This window comes from Schistocerca americana, chromosome 5 (assembly GCF_021461395.2).
Source record: "Schistocerca americana isolate TAMUIC-IGC-003095 chromosome 5, iqSchAmer2.1, whole genome shotgun sequence".
NCBI classification, from domain to species: domain Eukaryota; kingdom Metazoa; phylum Arthropoda; class Insecta; order Orthoptera; family Acrididae; genus Schistocerca; species Schistocerca americana.
Genome location: NC_060123.1, coordinates 203,455,421 through 203,474,183, shown reverse-complemented (window position 1 = coordinate 203,474,183; position 18,763 = coordinate 203,455,421). Strand labels below are relative to the sequence as shown.

Here is an 18,763-nt window from a genome sequence, read left to right as displayed (position 1 = left end):
TTTAATCACTTGCCTAAAACATTCCTTGACTCGCTGCCACCTTGTACAATACATATTTCCGATTGTCTAAAAAATTAAATTCAACATCTTTTGTACCCCTTAATGTTTGCTGCTCTTAAAATAAATAAATCAGTATTTTAACATATCTAGCGCAGTTGCGTTCAGTGATGTCTTATGATCTTAATATTATTTCTCAGAAATTATCCTAAAAATTTGAAGATGTGGTTGTGTTCATAGAGCAGTAGAAAAATGAACGGCCAATAATATTTACTGAACATGACTGTAGCACAGAAAACAGTGAGTTTTGGGCTCACAAAATTAATTCACGTTTAATTGGTGGGCAACTCCATCCATTCTGCACCTGAAATTTTAATTAAAAAATGGTAGATTGCTACTCACTGTAAAGATGAAAGTTTGAGCTGCAGACAGGCACAATGAAGTGACGAGACTGTTACATGTCTTAACTTTTTGCCAAAGCCTTCTTCAGAAAAGAAAACACACACACACACACACACACACACACACACACACACACACACACATTCATACAAGCCAGTACACACCTCTCTCTCTCTCTCTCTCTCTCTCTCACACACACACACACACACACACACACACACACACACACACACACACGTGCGTGTGCATGACCACTCTTACCAGCAATTTGGACTGGAATGCAACTGTAACGTTGAATGAAAGCCACACTCTGGAGTGGGGCTTATCAGAATACAGCTCGGGGTCAGGAGGCTGTGGGACAGGGATGGGGAAGGGAAATGGAGAGGAGCAGGGAACGTAAAAAAAAAACACAGGTGGGAGCTTTGGCAGAGAACAACACACTGTGAGGCTGAGGGGACATGTAAAAAGGGAAGAGATAACAGTTGGGTGGAGACTGTGGGGACAGCAGGTTATTGTAGGTTAAGGCAGGGTTATTTTTGGTAGCAGAGAATGTGTTGTAAGCATACCTCCCATCTCTGCAATTCAGAAAAGTTGGTGGTGAAGGGGAGGGTCCAGAGGGCCCAGGCTGTGAAGAGGCCATTGAAGTTGAACACATTATGGTCAGCTGAATATTGTGCTACTTTGCTTTTGACCACAGTTTGGCGGTAGCTGTTCATCTTGGTAGTCACTGGTTGGTAGCCATACCAATATAAAAGACGTGGAATGATTGCAGCAGAGTTGGTACATAACATAGCAGCTTTCACAGATGGTCCGGCCTCTGATGGGATAGGAGATGCCTGTGACAGGACTGGAATAGGAAGTGCCGGGTGTGTGTATTGGGTAGCTCTTGTACCTTAGTCATCCATGGGGATATGATCCCTTTGGTAAGAGGTTAGGCTTGGGAGTGGCGTGGGGAAGAACTAGAATGTTGTGGAGAGTGGGTGAGGGATGGAACACCTCTTTAGGAGTGGTGGGAAAGATCTAAGGTAGGACGTTCCTCATTTCAGGGCATAATGATAGATAATCAAGGCACTGATGAAGGATGTGGTTCAGCTTTTCCATTCTGGCGTGGTATTGGGTGATGGTGGAGGCACTGCTTCATAGCTGGTTCTTGGGGCTGATAGGAGGATTGGGGGCATGTAGAGAAATGGCTTGGGGAATCTGTTTGTAGATTAGGTATGGCAGAATAGTGTCTGTTGGTCAAGGCCTTGATGAGACCTTCAGTGTACTGGTCAATGGAGTTTTTGTCACTGCAGATATGTCATCCTCTCATGACCAGATTGTAAGGCAGGGGCTTTTTGGTGTGAGAGGGATGAAAATGCTGAACTGCAGGAATTGTGGATTGGTGGATTTAATGTGAACAGAGGTGTGGATGGAGCCATCAAAGAGGAGGTGGTAGACATCCAGGAATGTGGTACACTGAGCTGGGGAGTAGCAGGTAGTGGATGGGAGAGGAGGAGGTTGTGAAGGAATGAGACTAGGGATTATTTTTTAGGATGTCTCCAAAGGAAGTGGTTGGTGTCTTTGATCTGGGAGGCTAGATTTTGGACAATTGGTTGGAGGTGTTGATCAGTGATGGCCAAAATTCTTTCAGCAGGGGCACAGTAACCAGCTAGACTGGGGTATCATTGAGCTTGTGGATTTTGGTGAGTATATGGAAGGTGGCTGTACATGGTCACAGTGCTGATGATGAAAATGGATTCATGGGAGAGATTCTGGGAAGGACCTAAGGACTTAAGAAGGGATTGGAGGTTATGTTGGACTCATGGGATGGCAGTTTATAGGTTGAGGAGTCGGATAATTGGTAGAGGCCTTCTGCCAGGTAGTCACTGTGATTCATAATGACAGTGCTTGAAGCTTTGTCTGCAGATAGGCTGACCTAATAGGTCAGGAATTGTTTTGAGGCTGTATATGGCTATCCTTTCTTCTGCTGAAAGTTCGGTGTCCTTAGGACTGGACTTGGGGAACGATGGTGAGGCCAAGATGAGGCTAGATATTCCTGGAAGGTGACCAGGGGTTGGTTATGTATGAGGGGGCGATGATCATGGTTGGATGGTAGTGTAAAATGGAAGGCGCAGAGTTCACTGTTGGAATAAGGTTGACTTTGGTTCAAGGATTGGTGGCAAAGAAATGTTTCCATTGCAGGGATTGGGAGGAGGAGAGTAGGCCTTTGACAAGTCCAACATGGTTAAATTTGAGTGTGGGGCTAAAGGTGAGGCCACTGGATAGGACTGAAACTTCTGTGAGGCTGAAGATTGTTGATTAGTTGATCCAAGATTGTTGATTAGTTTAGTGTTGGTAAGGAGTTTTGGTGATGTGGCAGCTTGAAAAGGTCAACTTGGCAGTATACTATGAGGGGTCGATGAGGAGGAAGACTTTGGGTAGGATAAGGATTGGGTAGTGGTGTCCCAGAGTGGCAGTAGGATGTCAGCAGGTTGGATAAATTATAGAGACAGTGTCTTGAATGCTCTTCCAGGTAGACAAGAGCAAGGAATTCCGTTTTAGAGATGTGGTATATGTAATAGGGATTGTGCAGTAGCAGTATCTTGTGGAGGGAACAGAGATGGTTTTGGGATGCTTGCGCCTTGGAGATGTGTTTTTGTAGTAAAAGGGTTATGAGGGACGAGTACTGGTGGAATTTAAGAAGGTGAAGATCATTTTGAAAGGAGGTTAATGCATGCACAAATTCAAAGAACTTGGAAACAGTTAATAAACCATTTCAGTTGAAAAAGATTTATTTGTTCAGTCATGACTGGTTTTGGGCGATTATAAGCCCATATTCAGATGAAATACGATTGCAGTAGGAACATGGAGAAGCTGTAATAAAAGATTATAAACCACTTAACACTTGTTTGGTTATAATAATAGGAATTCACTGCCGGGTCAGGGATTTTCTCTGCCTTGTGATGACTGGGTGTTGTGTGATGTCCTTAGGTTAGTTAGGTTTGAGTAGTTCTACGTTCTAGGGGACTGATGACCATAGATGTTAAGTCCCATAGTGCTCAGAGCCATTTGAATTCACTGCCCATCTGTAAATATGAAGCTAAAGTGGTTGGCTTAGTTACGATGGAAAAGTGTTATGCATCTTATAATCAACAAAATTACGTAAAGAAATGGGCAGTCACAGGAGAAAAAGAGAAAAACTTAGAGAATATCAATGAACAATGCAAAATAATTTGCACAATGAAATGTGTGGCTGCCACACACGAAACACTGGGCTGCAGGGTAGTGACGGCTGCACGTAAAGGCGAGATATGGTTTTATGCGGCGGTAGAAGACAAACATGCACAAAAAGTAGTGACTATTGTATTGCAGGGGAAAGTAAAGCAATCTAGTGGCAAATAGCATCAGAGCCGACTAGCCCACTTATTAACATAGGTGGATACAAATATATAACTGATTAAAACATGGTTAGATATGAATCGTCAAAATAAATTTAAAATGTAAAAATTATATACTTGGATATAAATAGTGAGAGTGCCCAACCATCTGTTAAGATGATTTAAAGGTAAAATTTAAATTTAAAACTGCCACAAATGGGCCAGTAGTGGCAAGGTGGATACAGGTAAACTTAATATAATGATGACTGAGTATCCACACGGAGATATAGTACCAGTTGCCAGTTAAAATTAAAACACCACGCTATGCCCACACCCAAAGGCGCTGGCTGGAAGTTTTAGGAGAAGGGGGGGGGGGGAGACAGAATATGAAGATGGCACGCAGCAGTTATCACCCAGTCATCAGGAACACTTGAAGATGGTAAAAAGTCTTTTTGCCAAAATATCCGACCTTATAAACAATGCCACGTGGCTGAATACCCGAGAACTGTTCAAAATCAGACATCAAGTACCTTTATGGGGAGGAAATGTGCAGCATAATTAAGAAGCTTGATAAGTATTGGAACAGGATGGAGTGTTTTGGCCTCCCTTGTGTTTCTGCTGAGATACCGAGAGCACCAAATCATACCATCCTTTGCAAAAGTCATTTATCACGTCAGAACTCCAGCCACCAACCAGATCACCAGAAGAGCCCTCCTGGTATTGGTCAGGGAGAGGATCTGGTACATCGATGCAGATTCAGTGAGACCTCAAGAGAACTCTCCTCGCTCCACCTGCAGTTGGTGTCAATGTTCTCCCCTCCCCTGACTTCATATTTACAGATGGGCAGTGAATTCAGTTAGCTAGTCTGAAGCCAACAAGGCATAGCAATCAGCCACCTGCAGACAAACTGCTAAATCTGAAAGCCTTGCAGCTAAACTATCTCAAGAAAAACTGGAAATCTGTCATTAAGAGTACAGAGAAAGTAATTAACAATGTACAAAGAAAGGGACTAAATTTCACACCGGCAGCAATGTGTATGCCAACAGCTGAATTTATCAGCGCTGTGGAACAGGTTTCTCTTGCATTTTCATGGGACGCTACAGAGGAGATAAAAGGTGAAAAATGCCGTACACTTACCAGGGCAGGTCTACCAAAGCCAAACATCTGCAAAGAAGAGAGAAAAGCAGTTAGCTACAAACAAAAGTTGTACGACCTATTAGAGGATGACACATACAGGAGAATTGAAGAAAATCCTACCTACTAGGGTGTGAAGAGGAAGACCAGCAAGCTTCTCCAACATGCATTTCCAGACAAGAAGATAGTGAAGAAACTTCATCCACGAGCACTGCCTTTAAGGACTATCTAAAGTCCACATGCAAGAAATGTCTCTTCGTCCAGTGTTAGCAACATTGTCACACCGACATGTGAATTAGTGAAATGCCTGACAGTAATGCTCGCCCCTTAGTGAGCAAATGTATCTCAATGTGTAAGAGACTTTCTAAGCCTAATAGTAGAACACTTTGGGCAAGCGTTAACCAAGATCTTTGAATTTGTGCTTACATCTACCTACTTTCTGTTCCACAGAAATTGTTATGAGCAAACAGACAAAGTAACAATGGGCTGCCTACTATCACCAGTGGCGGCCGGTATGTTTATGGAGGCATTAGAAGAGTAAGCCCTGGACTTGACAGTGTACAAGCCTTTGTGCTTCTTTCAATAGGTAGACAAAACATTTATAATCTGACCACATGGATAATGTCACCTACAAGACTATCTGCAACACCTGAATTCGCCGCACGAGAACATGAATTTCATGATGGAGATAGAGAAAAAGCATGAACTTCCATTTCTGGATGTGCTCATCAACCAAAGACCAAATGACATGCTTGGCACAGTGTCTACCATAAACAAACACATACAATCTGTACTTGCAAGCCCCTTGACAACAAGATGGTGTGCTAAGCATACTAGTGCACAGAGGACACAAAATCTCAGATCATGACAGCAGACAAATTGCAGTTCTTACAAGCCATGTTTCGTACAAATGGTTACAGCAACCGCAATGTGTCTTAAGATCTAAGAAATCAAGGCCACAGCCTGCTGAAGGCGTAGACAAAGTGATTGTGATGGAGATTATTCCATAGATTGGGAACATTCACCAAAAACTAGAAGAATACTCTGGAAACACAACATCAACTGCATTTCTACCCACCAGCCAACAGGAAAACCTTATTAGGATCAGTCAATGGTGACCTAACACTTCGAAGACTCTGTCACATCCCTTGTCAGTATGGAAAAATTCATGTAGGCCAGACTCTCTGGACAGTTCAGGAAAGATACACTGAACATAAGTACCATGCAGGCAACATTCAGCTAACAAAAATCCGCTGTTGCAGAGCACTGCATCTCCTATGAACATACCACAGATTATGATAACAAGAAGTTGTTGTAACAAGCCAACACCTTCTGGGATTGTATTATCAAAGAAGCTGTAGAGATCTGACTGGCTGATGGACTAATAAGAAAGGACAGCTGTTTTCAGTTAAAAAAGACCCGGGACAAAGCTTTGGGTGTGATCAAAGCACAGCAGCATTCTACATGGAGGTCTCCTCCCATTGACAGCTGAAGAGGATGATGAACAACTGTCACTACACAAGGAGGGATCCCCATCTGGCACTACCTGCAGCACTACTGAAGGCCCTGTATCAATGCCCGACTGAGTGAGGTGGCACAGTGGCTAGCACTATGGACTCTCATTTGGGAGGAAGACGTTTCCATCCTGCATCTGGCCATCCTGATTTAGGTTTTCCATTATTTCCCTAAATCACTCCCGGCAAATGCCGGGATGGTTCCTCTGAAAGGGCTCAGCTTATATCCTTCCCCATCCTTCCCTAATCTGATGAGACCGATGACCTCGCTGTCTGGTCCCCCCCCCCCCCCCCCCAAACAACCCAACCGAACCCTCAATGCCTGACACTACACTTCCCCCACTACCACACTAGGTCCATGCCTGCAGGCACCAGCAGGAGGGGCAGGAAGGAGAATATAAAGGTGGCAGCCAGGAGATTTCACCCCATCAAAGGAACACTTGAAGATGGCAACAAGTATGCTTGCTGAAATGCCATGCCTTTTACACGATGCCAACCAGCTGAATACCGGAGAGCTATTCAAGATCCTAAGATTTTGTTGTGTTATAACCACACTACAGTCCAAATCTGAAAGCAGAGTCATACATGAAATACATCAAGTACTTGAAAGCACATTTATTACAAACTCCAGTGTACAGCCAAAACAGAGGGCTGATGTTTATACAAAGAAACATCAAATATTCCAGAATTACTAACATTGGAAACACAATTGATAAATACTAAATAATAAATACTTACTAGCAATCAGGTTTGAACTGGGAACCTGCAACATGCCAGCCAGTGGCACTAACTGCTACACCACACTGCATGCACTGCAGTTTGTGATATTGTTCACTCTCCTGGAGAAGTAGTGACCCACTATTTCAGAAGTTCTCGTTGGAGCCATCTACAGCATCCTGGATTTAAATCTTGTCAGTGGTTCTGTGTATGGCTGAGCTGATGAATTTTCACATTGTGGTCAAGCTGTTGCATCCTCTTCATGATGAACTACAGAGGTTCCCCTCTCCCCACCATCAAAGCTACACAGTCATAAAGTTGTTCTTCAGTTTCCTTGAACAAGAAGCCCCAATCTTCTTACTGTACCTCATGACTTTAGTAGGGCTTCAATTGGATGATGTGGACGACATCTCTGCAGTTTTATCTTCTTGATGTAGGATCATAATCCTCAAATTGTCTGTGATGTCCAACAAGCAACAAAATGTATGATATGGCCCAAATTAGCATTTTAGTAGTTTATCTGATAGTTGCACATTCTACACAAGCATAAAAATCCATTTCAAGTATTCTGGTCTGTATCTCACTGGCCTTTCCTTGATGCTACAGCACTCTTGATCTTTCTCCTGTGTGTTCAGGACCTGTATGCAAGCCAGTGTCTTGCTTCTTTGGTCCTGGTGATGGGATGTTTCACATAGTCATCCTGAGAATCATCCAGTTGAAGCCGGGACCAAATGCATCCACTGTCATTTCGGCCTTGCAAGCACAGAGCAGAAAGAATAGTTCGAAGCCTATAGTGTCTTATGAATGTACGCAAATGTCATCACAGGCAGTATTGTACCCTAATCTCTCTGTGCTCCATGCTTCAAGATGATGTCTTCTACTAGGAAATTTGCAATAAATTCAGAATTCAGTCACTCAGAATTAAAGGGAATTAAACTGACAAACACTCCAATTTCACCACATAAGAGTAGAGGGATAGGGAAAATCAACTTGCTTCCTCAGAATATTATGGAGTGAGGAAGGAAGGGCTTAAGTGAAGTATATGAGTTATTTTTCTTGAAGGACCTCAGTAGTTCGAAACAAATTCATATTTCTATTTGAGCATCACATAACCACAAGCATAGAAAATCTGAAATTCTTGCAGACCAAACATGGATAAAGAGGATTTCTCAAATACATGAGTGTAAATTTAAAAAATGGAAATAACTAAATTCAGTATTAATCAGGTTGTAGAAGAGAAAAGCACTTGATTGCCAGTTAATATATAATTCAGAAATTTTTGCGTGTCAAAGCAACAAAGGCGTGTATTGATTAGTACTCGTAATCTTTCTACCTATATTTTGTAAAGGAATCTGACTGAAAGAGTGCATTAGATAAGCCATTACCCATTTGGATTTAATATTAGCCATAAATTTTCCTACTTGCGTTGTGACAGGTGCTATTATCCTGATGCATTAAGTACTCACACAACAAACAGAAGCTAAACAAACACATTGCCTAAGTTGTGTAATTTGTGCATTCAGTTCACAGATCACACATTGCTTTGAATCGTGCTCTTTTCAGTGTTTTTATCTTTCATGAGAGAATGGCAGCCACCACAAAATTTGTATATTATTTTATTTTAAATGAAGTAACTGATGTGAGCAAGGGAGAAATAATCCCCATGCAAGCCTGTGAAATTGGACAATACATATGTGTTCCTATGTATAGGCTGTTGGTATTTTTGAGTATTGTGTGTGTTTTCTTTTGCAAAATATGTGGCCCATTTTAGGGGAATGGAAGAGACACAGTTTCTGTGGAAAATAAGAGGAGCAAGCTTGTAGTGCCACTTGATATCATTAAGGAGAGCTAGTAGCTGGCAGAACAATCATGTCATCCTTCATGGTTTCAATACCCAGATGGCACATGTCAGCTGGTGTGCCCTCTGACAAGTCAGCACCAGGCTAAAATTGATTCTCTAATTGGGGATGTTGTAGTGCATCTTATCCCCACTCAGAAGTGAGAAACCAATAATTGCTGGTATCGAATCCTTTTTTGAGTAATGCAAATAGCTCATGCTTATGAAATGGCATGTGTAGCATAGAGTTGTTTATGATGAAAGAAGACTTGGCAGTCAGTCCTCCAGCACAAGTTGTGAGGGGCAACATGCCATTTCCAGAGGACACTTCTAGAAGTGCAGACTTCTCAGAATGAAATCTAGCAAATGTACTTAGTAGCATTCTTAAGCAAACACTATGTGAAGTTGCACCTTGAAACTAGTGCTTCTGTGCCTTTGCTAAACAAGTCCACATACTTGAGCTTAATGTCACCCCCTTGCAGACAATCAAGACGTCTATGAGTATGTGGACATCATCATGTGCCTTTGCTATCAAAGTTTTCAGTTTTACTCACAACCAAGTCACTTGTCCAGTAAATTTTGCTGTGGTAGCTGCTCCCAAAATGGGTAATGTTTTTGGGATAGACTTTTTCCACACTTAGAGATGCACTGTTCATGAAACTGTACATGCCATACAATCCAAATCACCTCTCCGTTGGTAACAGTACACAAACTCAACAGCACCTAAAGACTGGGGATTTTAAAGTACGATTAATGCAAAAGCTGAAGTGGAATATTATTCTTTATTGACCGTGGATGAACCCTTTGCAAAATTAAGCCAGGGCACCTTATTCAATAATATTGTCCTCATAGAGGTTCAATTTCAAATTTTTTTGGACACATTGTCACAAGCTTACCTAGTGATCAATGTGCCATATGGCCTCTACCATTATAATTGGTCACCGTTCAAAAACTCTTTAGCACCTGCCATATTCCTCTGTTTTATAGATAAATTATTACAAGGTGCTCCAACTGTGTCACATCTCAAGAGGACCACTTTCACCACCTTGAAATCATGTTCCAGAGGCTGGCACCTAAAGGACTAAAACACAACTTCTACATCTTCATCTGCATGATTATTCTACACTTCACAATTAAGTACCTGACAAAGCTATTTCTCTACTGCTCCACTCTTGCACAGAAAACTTAAATCTTTCTGTGCAAGTTTTGATTTATTTTATGATGATGATTGTTACCCCCTATATTTTCACATTCTGAGCGGAAAGTTGAGTGAAGTTTCATGAGAATATCCTGTAACAACGAAAAACACCTTTGTTTTGATGATTGCCACTCCAGTTCACAAATCCTATCCATGGTGCTCTACCCTCTATTTCACGGTAGTACAAAGCTTCAGCCCTGTGTTGGTGAAGCTCCAGTTTGTGAAAAACATTAGCAACCTTATGCTATTCAAATATTCACCATACTCCTAAGCAAGGAACACCAAAAGGAATGTCAGTTTGGAAATAAACACATTATCTGTTATTATGACTTGGTCACAAACCAGCAACTGAATGATGAAGCAAAGAGTGACAAGTGAGACGACAGCTTGGTCTGACTTCTGGGTGCTCCCTGTCAAATTAGTAACTGGTTGCAGTTATGAGAGTTCATCACTGACTGCTTGGGAATTTAAAATAATGGTGTTTGTACACTTGTTTCACAAACTTTCACTTGCAGTGAAGTGTATCGCACATTAACACTCACAGGTGAAAATTTTAGATCATTATTGGACACTTAAAAAATAATAATATTAACAACACTGTATGATGATTTTTTAAAAAATAATTTATTTTCATTGCTCAATTGTAGACACATCCTCTTAGTTTTTACCCTTTACAAAATATCAGGCTGGCAGACCTCTATTCTGGGGAATAATATTCCTGTTTAACTTCTCAATTAGATAAAAACTATTGACTGTGCAAAAGAAACTAATTAGAATTGTTTGTGAGGTTCACACACATGTATCTTGCAGGTATCTGTTTAAGTCATTGGGAGTACAAAAAACAGCATCATACTACATTTATCCAGTGGACAAAGTTCATTGCAGTTCAAAAATAATATAAGTAGTAAGAGAAAACAGTATTGGAAGGGTAACGTATTTGCATATCCCTCTAGTGGATCTTGCTTTGCCACAGAAGGCAATGAAATACACAGCTATAAAAGTCTTTACAGTCAGCAAATTGAGAAAAATGTGTAAAAGACAGCAGAGATATTTTTAAATGCAGCTTCAATTTGTTTCTCCTTTACAGCTTATTCCATACCATAAAGGATTTATTGAATGCAAATAAGTATTCAGTTAGTTCAAGTGTGACAGTCTTTTCATCATAAAGATTACCATAGTTGTGATCCAGAAACAGAATAAAGAAACAAACGAGCTAGAATTGAAACCATGCTTCCTTGCTTTCCAAGTGTGGTTTTCTTACCATTACCGACAGAACTGCGCAGACTCAAGACATAAATGGGCTGCACAGGTTCAATTCTCTCATTGTCTCTCTTATTTTACAAACTTGCTGACATATATTACTGCAGTAACACTATCAGGAGAGTGTACATCACGGAAAAATATTGGTTGCAGTCTTGGGAGTTGTTTCCAGAATGAATCTTTCACACTGCAGCAAAGTGAGCACTGTTACAGAATTTCTGGAGAGATTAAAATTGTATGCTTAACCAGGACTTGAACCAAGACTGTTCTCCTTTACAAGCAGTGTTCTTAATTAGTGCTCTATCAAGGCCTGATTGTTTTGATCTGTTATACTTGTGTGCACTTTGTTACAGAATTGAACAGGTTGCTGTCCTCTTCTAAGCATTAACGATGAATTAGTTTCACCCATTAATAGAGTAAAAAGGGAATGACTAGCTTTATGGCCATATATACTGTTTTCTTTATTACTATTTTGTTATTGTCTTTACACAATATTCACAATGAATGTAGCAGTCTTGTTTTTTTATCTGTTTCAAATATTGGTTCTCTTATAACTCATTAGGGAATCTTTTATCATTGAAACATCTTGAAAGTGGCTTCATGGTTCAGTAGGTAAGTGCCCGACGACAAATCCAAAAGTGCACAATTATACCACCAGTTGGTCCTTGGATTTGTTTGTGTTATTTATTGCTTATTTCACTGCTGACAATGATTCGTTAGTTACCACATTAAACTGTAGGTCCATGCTCCGCCCCCAATGACTGGCTGGATAAATTAGTACATCAGTTGAAGGAAAGCAAGGATATTATTACGTCCAATAGAATAGTGCTTAGAAAAGAATTGAAATGTTTAAATCAGTCTTTGGGTTGAGAACAGCTTTTCACACTTATGTGCCTCAATAGTTTTATTGCCGCTTATCTGCAGTTTGACTTCGTGGTCTCAGATACTTATCAGAATACCAGACAAGAAAGTCGTGTATGTGGTCTACCTTGTAAAATCATTACACTACCAAAGTTCTTCATAGATTGAGCTTTCGCTCAGATTTCTTGGAATTGATTGCATGTTGTATATCAGATGTTGCTTATACTTTCATACAACTTTCAACAGAAGTCTTTTTCTTTTTCCTTGCAGCTATACTGTTTGAAGATGCAATTCTTTTGGGAGTTGAAAATGATACAATGCTGTTTACATCTGATAGCAACTCACCATTTTCTTTACCATTTTGCCTTCTGGAGAAAACGGTATGGATTTTAACAGATTTCAGTTACTTTTGTTTATTACTGTCTTATATCTATGTATCTTTAAACAAACAATTGTATTGTAAAACTTATAAAGAAGTAAATAATTAAAATACAAAGATAATTACAATAATATTATATTTTATCAGTTGCTGCAAATTAGCACTCAACAAATAGCAGTTATCACTGCAGAGTCTTGTAGCATTGAATATTCTTATTTTTTTTCAGGTGAATATTTATTGTAGTACATTATTAACTTGTACTACTGTTAAAGAATATGTGTTATAATCCAAACTATTTGATCACTGATAAGGTAGAACAGAATGCTATAAATAATGATTTTGTTCCATCCGCTGGCACAGCAAGACTGCATGCTGAATAGTAGAGTATGAGGGTAATTCTAAAACAATCAGTGGATAGTCATAATTTTTTTTCAAGAAAAGTTTATTGTACATATACATCTTTATCTACATCTTCATCTATTCTCTGCATGGCAGAGAGTACTTCCCATTGCACCAATTATTAGGATTTCTTCCTGTTTCCATTCACCTATAGAGCATGGAAGAATGATAGTTTGAATGCCTCTATGTGTGCAGTAATTGTCCTAAATGTACCCTCATGACCCCTATGTGAGCGATATGTAGGGGGTTGTAGTATATTTCCAGAGTCATTATTTAATTTATATTTCTTGCAACTTTGTTAATAGACTTTCTCAGGATAGTTTGTGTCTGTCTTCAAGAGCATTCCAGCTCAATTCCTTCAGTACCTCTGTGACACTTTCCTATGGATCAGACAAACCTGTAATCATTCATGCTGCCTTTCTCTGTGTATTTACAATATCTCCTGTTAGTCCTACTTGGTATGTGTCCCACACACTTGAGTAGTATTTTAGAACTGGTTGCACAGGTGATTGCTTACTAATCTCCTTTGTAGACTGATTGCAGTTCCCAGTATTCTACCAATAAATCAAAGTCATCTGCGTGCTTTACTTACAACTGTGTCTTTGTGATCATTCCATTACATATCCCTAGAAAGTGTTACACTTGGGTATTTGTATGAGTTGGCCAATTCCAAAGTGACTCATTGATATTATAATCATGGGATAGTACTTTTTTTCGTTTTATTGTGGAGTGCACAATTTTACGTTTCTGAATATTTAAAGCAAGTTGCCAACTTTTGCACCGTTTTGAAATCTTAGTAATATCTGACTGTATATTTATGCAGCTTCTTTCAGATAGTAGGCCTACTTCATTATAGATAACTGCATCATCTGCAAAAAGTCTCATGTTACTATTAATATTGTCTGCAAGGTCATTTATATGCAACATGAACAGCAAGGGTTCCAACACACTTCCCTGGGACACACCTGAAGTTACTTCTACATCTGATAATGACTCTCCATGCAAGATAACATGCTGTGTCCTCCCTACCAAAAAGTCCTCAGTCCAGTCACAAATTTCGCTTGATACTCCATATGATTGTACTTTTGACAATGAACACAGGTGTGGCACTGACAAGGGGAGGCCGCCAATTGTGAAATTCAGATTCGATTCATACTCCGCATAATAAAAGCTCATGGCCAGAGGTGTAATGTGGCAAAGCACCAAGATGCACTTCTCAGCCGTTGTCGAGAAAATGGACAATTAAAAGAAACCGTTGTGGTGAAATACACTCTACGCTTAACAATTTTCTACAGCGTCGTGGTGCAGCGGTAAGCGCTCGGCTTCGTAATCCAAAGGTCGCCGGATCGAATCTCGCGCCATGCAACCTTTTTTTTTTTTTTTAGTATTTGTTTTTTGTAATTCAAATGTTCAAATTATATATATATATAAAAAAATTCCCGCAATCAGTTTCAACAATTATGCATATAATAAGTTGTTGAAAGTCGTTTGTCGTGGAGAAACTGGCGACTTCGAACATCATTATGGTTTCTGTAAACAAAGTTGTATTTCACAAATGTTATTAATTGTCTTCATAATGTTAATCACGTATAGTTAACGGAAGACGTAGAAACGATATTCCGAAACGAATATGTATAGCGTAATGTCAAACGTTCGAATTAGAATAGGCACCCCACGAACACAAATTTGCTGTGGCAGGTATGAAATATAAACTCCGTTACTCGCTTGTTACACTTGAAGAACAGACGTTGAATGGGCCGAAACGAGCGCCGCATAACTAGCGTAGTTGCCTGCTAACTTCGAAAGAAGGTAGATGCGGTCCCGAGCACAACTTATAACATCGTCGAAAATCAGTGCAGACGGGAGAGCTTTGGTACACCCTATTAAACAAACGGAAAAATGGAGGCGGTACAATTGGAGAGCGATCCGCCTTCACCAACATGCATAAGCAATTCATGTGACCTTTAGATTACAAACCCGAGCGCTTACCGCTGCGCCACGACGCTGGATAATGTTAATAATTGTAGAGAGAAATTTCACCGCAACGGTTTCTTTTAACTGTCGATTTTCTCGACAATAGCTGAGAAGTGCATCTTAGTGCTTTGCCACATTACACCTCTGGCCATGAGGTTTTATTATGCGCAATATGAATCGAATCTGAATTTCACAATTGGCGGCCTCCCCTTGTGAGTCAGATGCATTTTGGAGATCAAGAAATACAGCACCTACCTGACTACCTTGTTCCAAAGCTTTCAGGGTGCCATGTGAGAAAAGTGTGAATTGGGTTTCATCGTTTAGATTATTTTGGTGTCTGTATGTGTGGATGGATATGTGCGTGTGCGCGAGTGTATACCTGTCCTTTTTTCCCCCTAAGGTAAGTCTTTCCGCTCCCGGGATTGGAATGACTCCTTACCCTCTCCCTTAAAACCCACTTCCTTTCGTCTTCCCCTCTCCTTCCCTCTTTCCTGATGAGGCAACAGTTTGTTGCGAAAGCTTGAATTTTGTGTGTGTGTGTTTGTGTTTGTTTGTGTGTCTATCGACCTGCCAGCACTTTTGTTCGGTAAGTCACCTCATCTTTGTTTTTATATATATTTTTTCCCACGTGGAATGTTTCCTTCCATTATATTGATATTATTTTATAATATGTTATACAGGGAACAGTACATCATGTGCAATACAAGCATCTGCCAAGGCAAGTAATAACAGTGCAACATTTAGCTGATAAATAGGTTAGGAGATTGCTGAAACTGACTTTATGTCTTAAATACCCCACTTTATTGTGGTGTTCTTATAAATTGTCAGTTAATTGAGGAAAATGTCATTTTCCTTAATTTTCATACTGTACTTCAAAAGAAATGTAAATGTCCTTAAATGTCTTGTGTGTACATTACTGTGTGTTTCAGAGCCAGGTGTATCTACATCAAATCCTCAGACAACTAATTCGTCGAAATTTAGGTTTTCATGCTTGGGAAATAGCCCGAAGTTGCACTAATCTTCCCTACTTCTCCCATTCTCTTGAACTTCTACTACATGAGGTAACTGACATTTATTTATTTTATTTATTTACACGTAAAGTTCTGTAGTACCAAATTGAGGAGCAAATCTCCAAGGCCATGGAATGTGTCTGTACATGAAATTAAAAAACATAAAAGTAATAACAGACAAAAAATAGTTTATGAACCTGAAAAAAGTCAACCCATAAGTTCAAGTAAACACAATCAACAATACAACAAGAATCAGCTTACTTTTTGAAGGAACTCCTCGACAGAATAGAATGAGTGACCATTAGGAAACTCTTCAATTTGCTTACTACTGCTAAGATTTTCGAATTTGAGTGGTAGCTTATTGAAAATGGAAGCAGCAGTATACTGCACACCTTTTTGCACAACAGTTAAGGAAGTCCGATCCAAATGCAGGTTTGATTTCTGCCAAGTATTAACTGAGTGAAAGCTGATTTTCTTTGGAATAAGCTAATATTGTTGACAAGAAATGACAGCGAGGAATATATATATTGAGAGGCCAAAGTCAAAATGCCCAGACTCTTGAACGGGGGTTGACAAGAGGTTCTTGAACTTACACCACTTTTTGCCCGAACTGCCAACTGCCTGTTTGAGCCAAAAATATCCTTTTACAATGGGAAGAGTTACCCCAGAATATAATACCATATGACATAAGCAAATGAAAATGAGCAAAGTAGACTAATTTTCGTATCAAATCATCACTCACTTCAGATACCATTCGAATAGTAAAAATGGAAGCATTAAGTCTTTGAATAAGATGCTGAATGTGGGTGTTCCATGACAGTTTACTCTCTATCTGAACACCTAGAAATCTGAACTTTGCAGTTTCACTAATCATATGACCATTTTATGAAATTAAAACATTAGGTTTTGTTGAATTGTGTCTCAGAAACTGTAAAAACTGAGTCTTACTGTGATTTAGTTTTATTTTCTACAAGTCATGAACTTAACTCATGAACTGCACTATTTGTAACTGAGCCAATGTTGCACACAACATACTTTACTACCAAGCTAATGTCATCAGCAAACAGAAATACTTTAGGATTACCTGTAATACTACATGGCATATCATCTGTATAAATAAGGAACAGGAGTGGCCCCAACGCTGATCCCTGGGGCACCCCCCATTTGACTGTACCCCATTCAGACCCCACATCACAGCCATTCTCAACACTGTGAATAATGACCTTTTGCTGTCTGTTGCTAAAGTAAGAGGTGAACCAAGTGTGAGCTACTCCCCATATTCCATAATGGTCCAACTTCGGGAGCAATATTTTGCAACCAACGCAATCAAACACCTTACTTAAATCAAAAAATATATCTAGCATTCAAAATCTTTTGTTTGACCCATCCAGTACTTCACACAGGAAAGAGAATATAGCATTTTCAGTTGTTAAGCGGCTTCTAAACCTGAACTGTACAGTTTATAGCAAATCGTGCGATACAAAATGGTCAATTATCGTTACATACACAGCCTTTTCAATAACTTTAGCAAACACTGGTGGCATAGAAATAAGTCTAAAATTGTCTACATTATCCCTTTCTTCCTTTTTATAAAGTGGCTTTACTACTGAGTACTTTAATCGCTCAGGAAACTGACCATTCGTAAAGGAAAAATTACAAATATGGCTAAATACAGGGCTAACATGTGCAGCACAGTACTTTAATATTCTGCTAGGCACTCCATCATAACCATGAGAGTCCTTAATCTTCAGTGATTTATTTATTGACTCAGTCTCCCCCTTGTCTGTATCACAGAGGAGTATTTCAGACATCAATCTTCGAAAGGCATTTGCCAAGAGAGTTTATATGATTCTCTGTAGAAGCTAAATTTTTATTTAATTCACCAGCAATTCTCAGAAAATGATTGTCAAATACTGTACACATATCTGATTTATCAGTAACAGAAATATTTTTACTGCGAACTGACTTTATATCGTCAACGTTGTGCTGTTGACCAGACACTGCCTTCACAACTGACCATATGGTTTTAATTTTATCCTGTGAATTAGCTGTTCTTCTTGCATACCACATATTCTTTTCCTTCCTAATAACATTTGTAAGCACTTTACAATATTGTTTGTAATGGGGTACTACAGCTTGATTGTGACTACTTCTAACATTTTGATGTACTTCCTGTTTTGTTCTACATGATATCCTTATCCTGCTAGTCAGCCGAGCTGCCTGTTACTGCTAGTACCCCATTTAGAATGTTGTACTGGAAAGCAACTCTCAAAGAGCATGAGAAATGTGTTAAGGGAAGCATTATATTTATCGTCCGTGTTATCAGCATTATAAAAATCCTGCCACTCTTGTTTCTTGACGAGGTTTAAAAAACACTCTATTGCTGTTGGATTAACTTTCCTACATAATCTATAATTACATGTGACATTTGTTTGAGTACAAAAGCCTTTTAGTGTTAAAATTTGTGCATCATGATCTGGAAGGCCATTCACACTTTTACTAACAAAATGCCCATCTAGTAACGAAGAATGAATAAAAATATTGTCTATGACAGAGCTACTGTTCCCTTCCACACTAGTTGGAAAAAAACACAGTCTGCATCAGATCATATGAATTTACCATCATACACAAAATTTATACTGAAGTCACCACATATAACTAATTTCTGGTACTTCCTACAAAGTGAATCAAGAGCCCTCTCTAGTGTGAGCAGAAAACAACA

General features: G+C 39.5%; 1 protein-coding gene across 1 annotated transcript in view; it reads left to right on the top strand.

Annotated features, from left to right (window-relative positions):
* The window catches only part of LOC124616792 (guanine nucleotide exchange factor subunit Rich), a 292,166-nt gene that overhangs the window by 130,124 nt on the left and 143,279 nt on the right, over positions 1-18,763 (top strand). The window contains exons 13-14 of the mRNA XM_047145207.1: positions 12,550-12,659; positions 15,961-16,092. Coding sequence (XP_047001163.1) covers positions 12,550-12,659; positions 15,961-16,092 — 242 coding nt within the window. The remainder of the gene's footprint in view (positions 1-12,549; positions 12,660-15,960; positions 16,093-18,763) is intronic.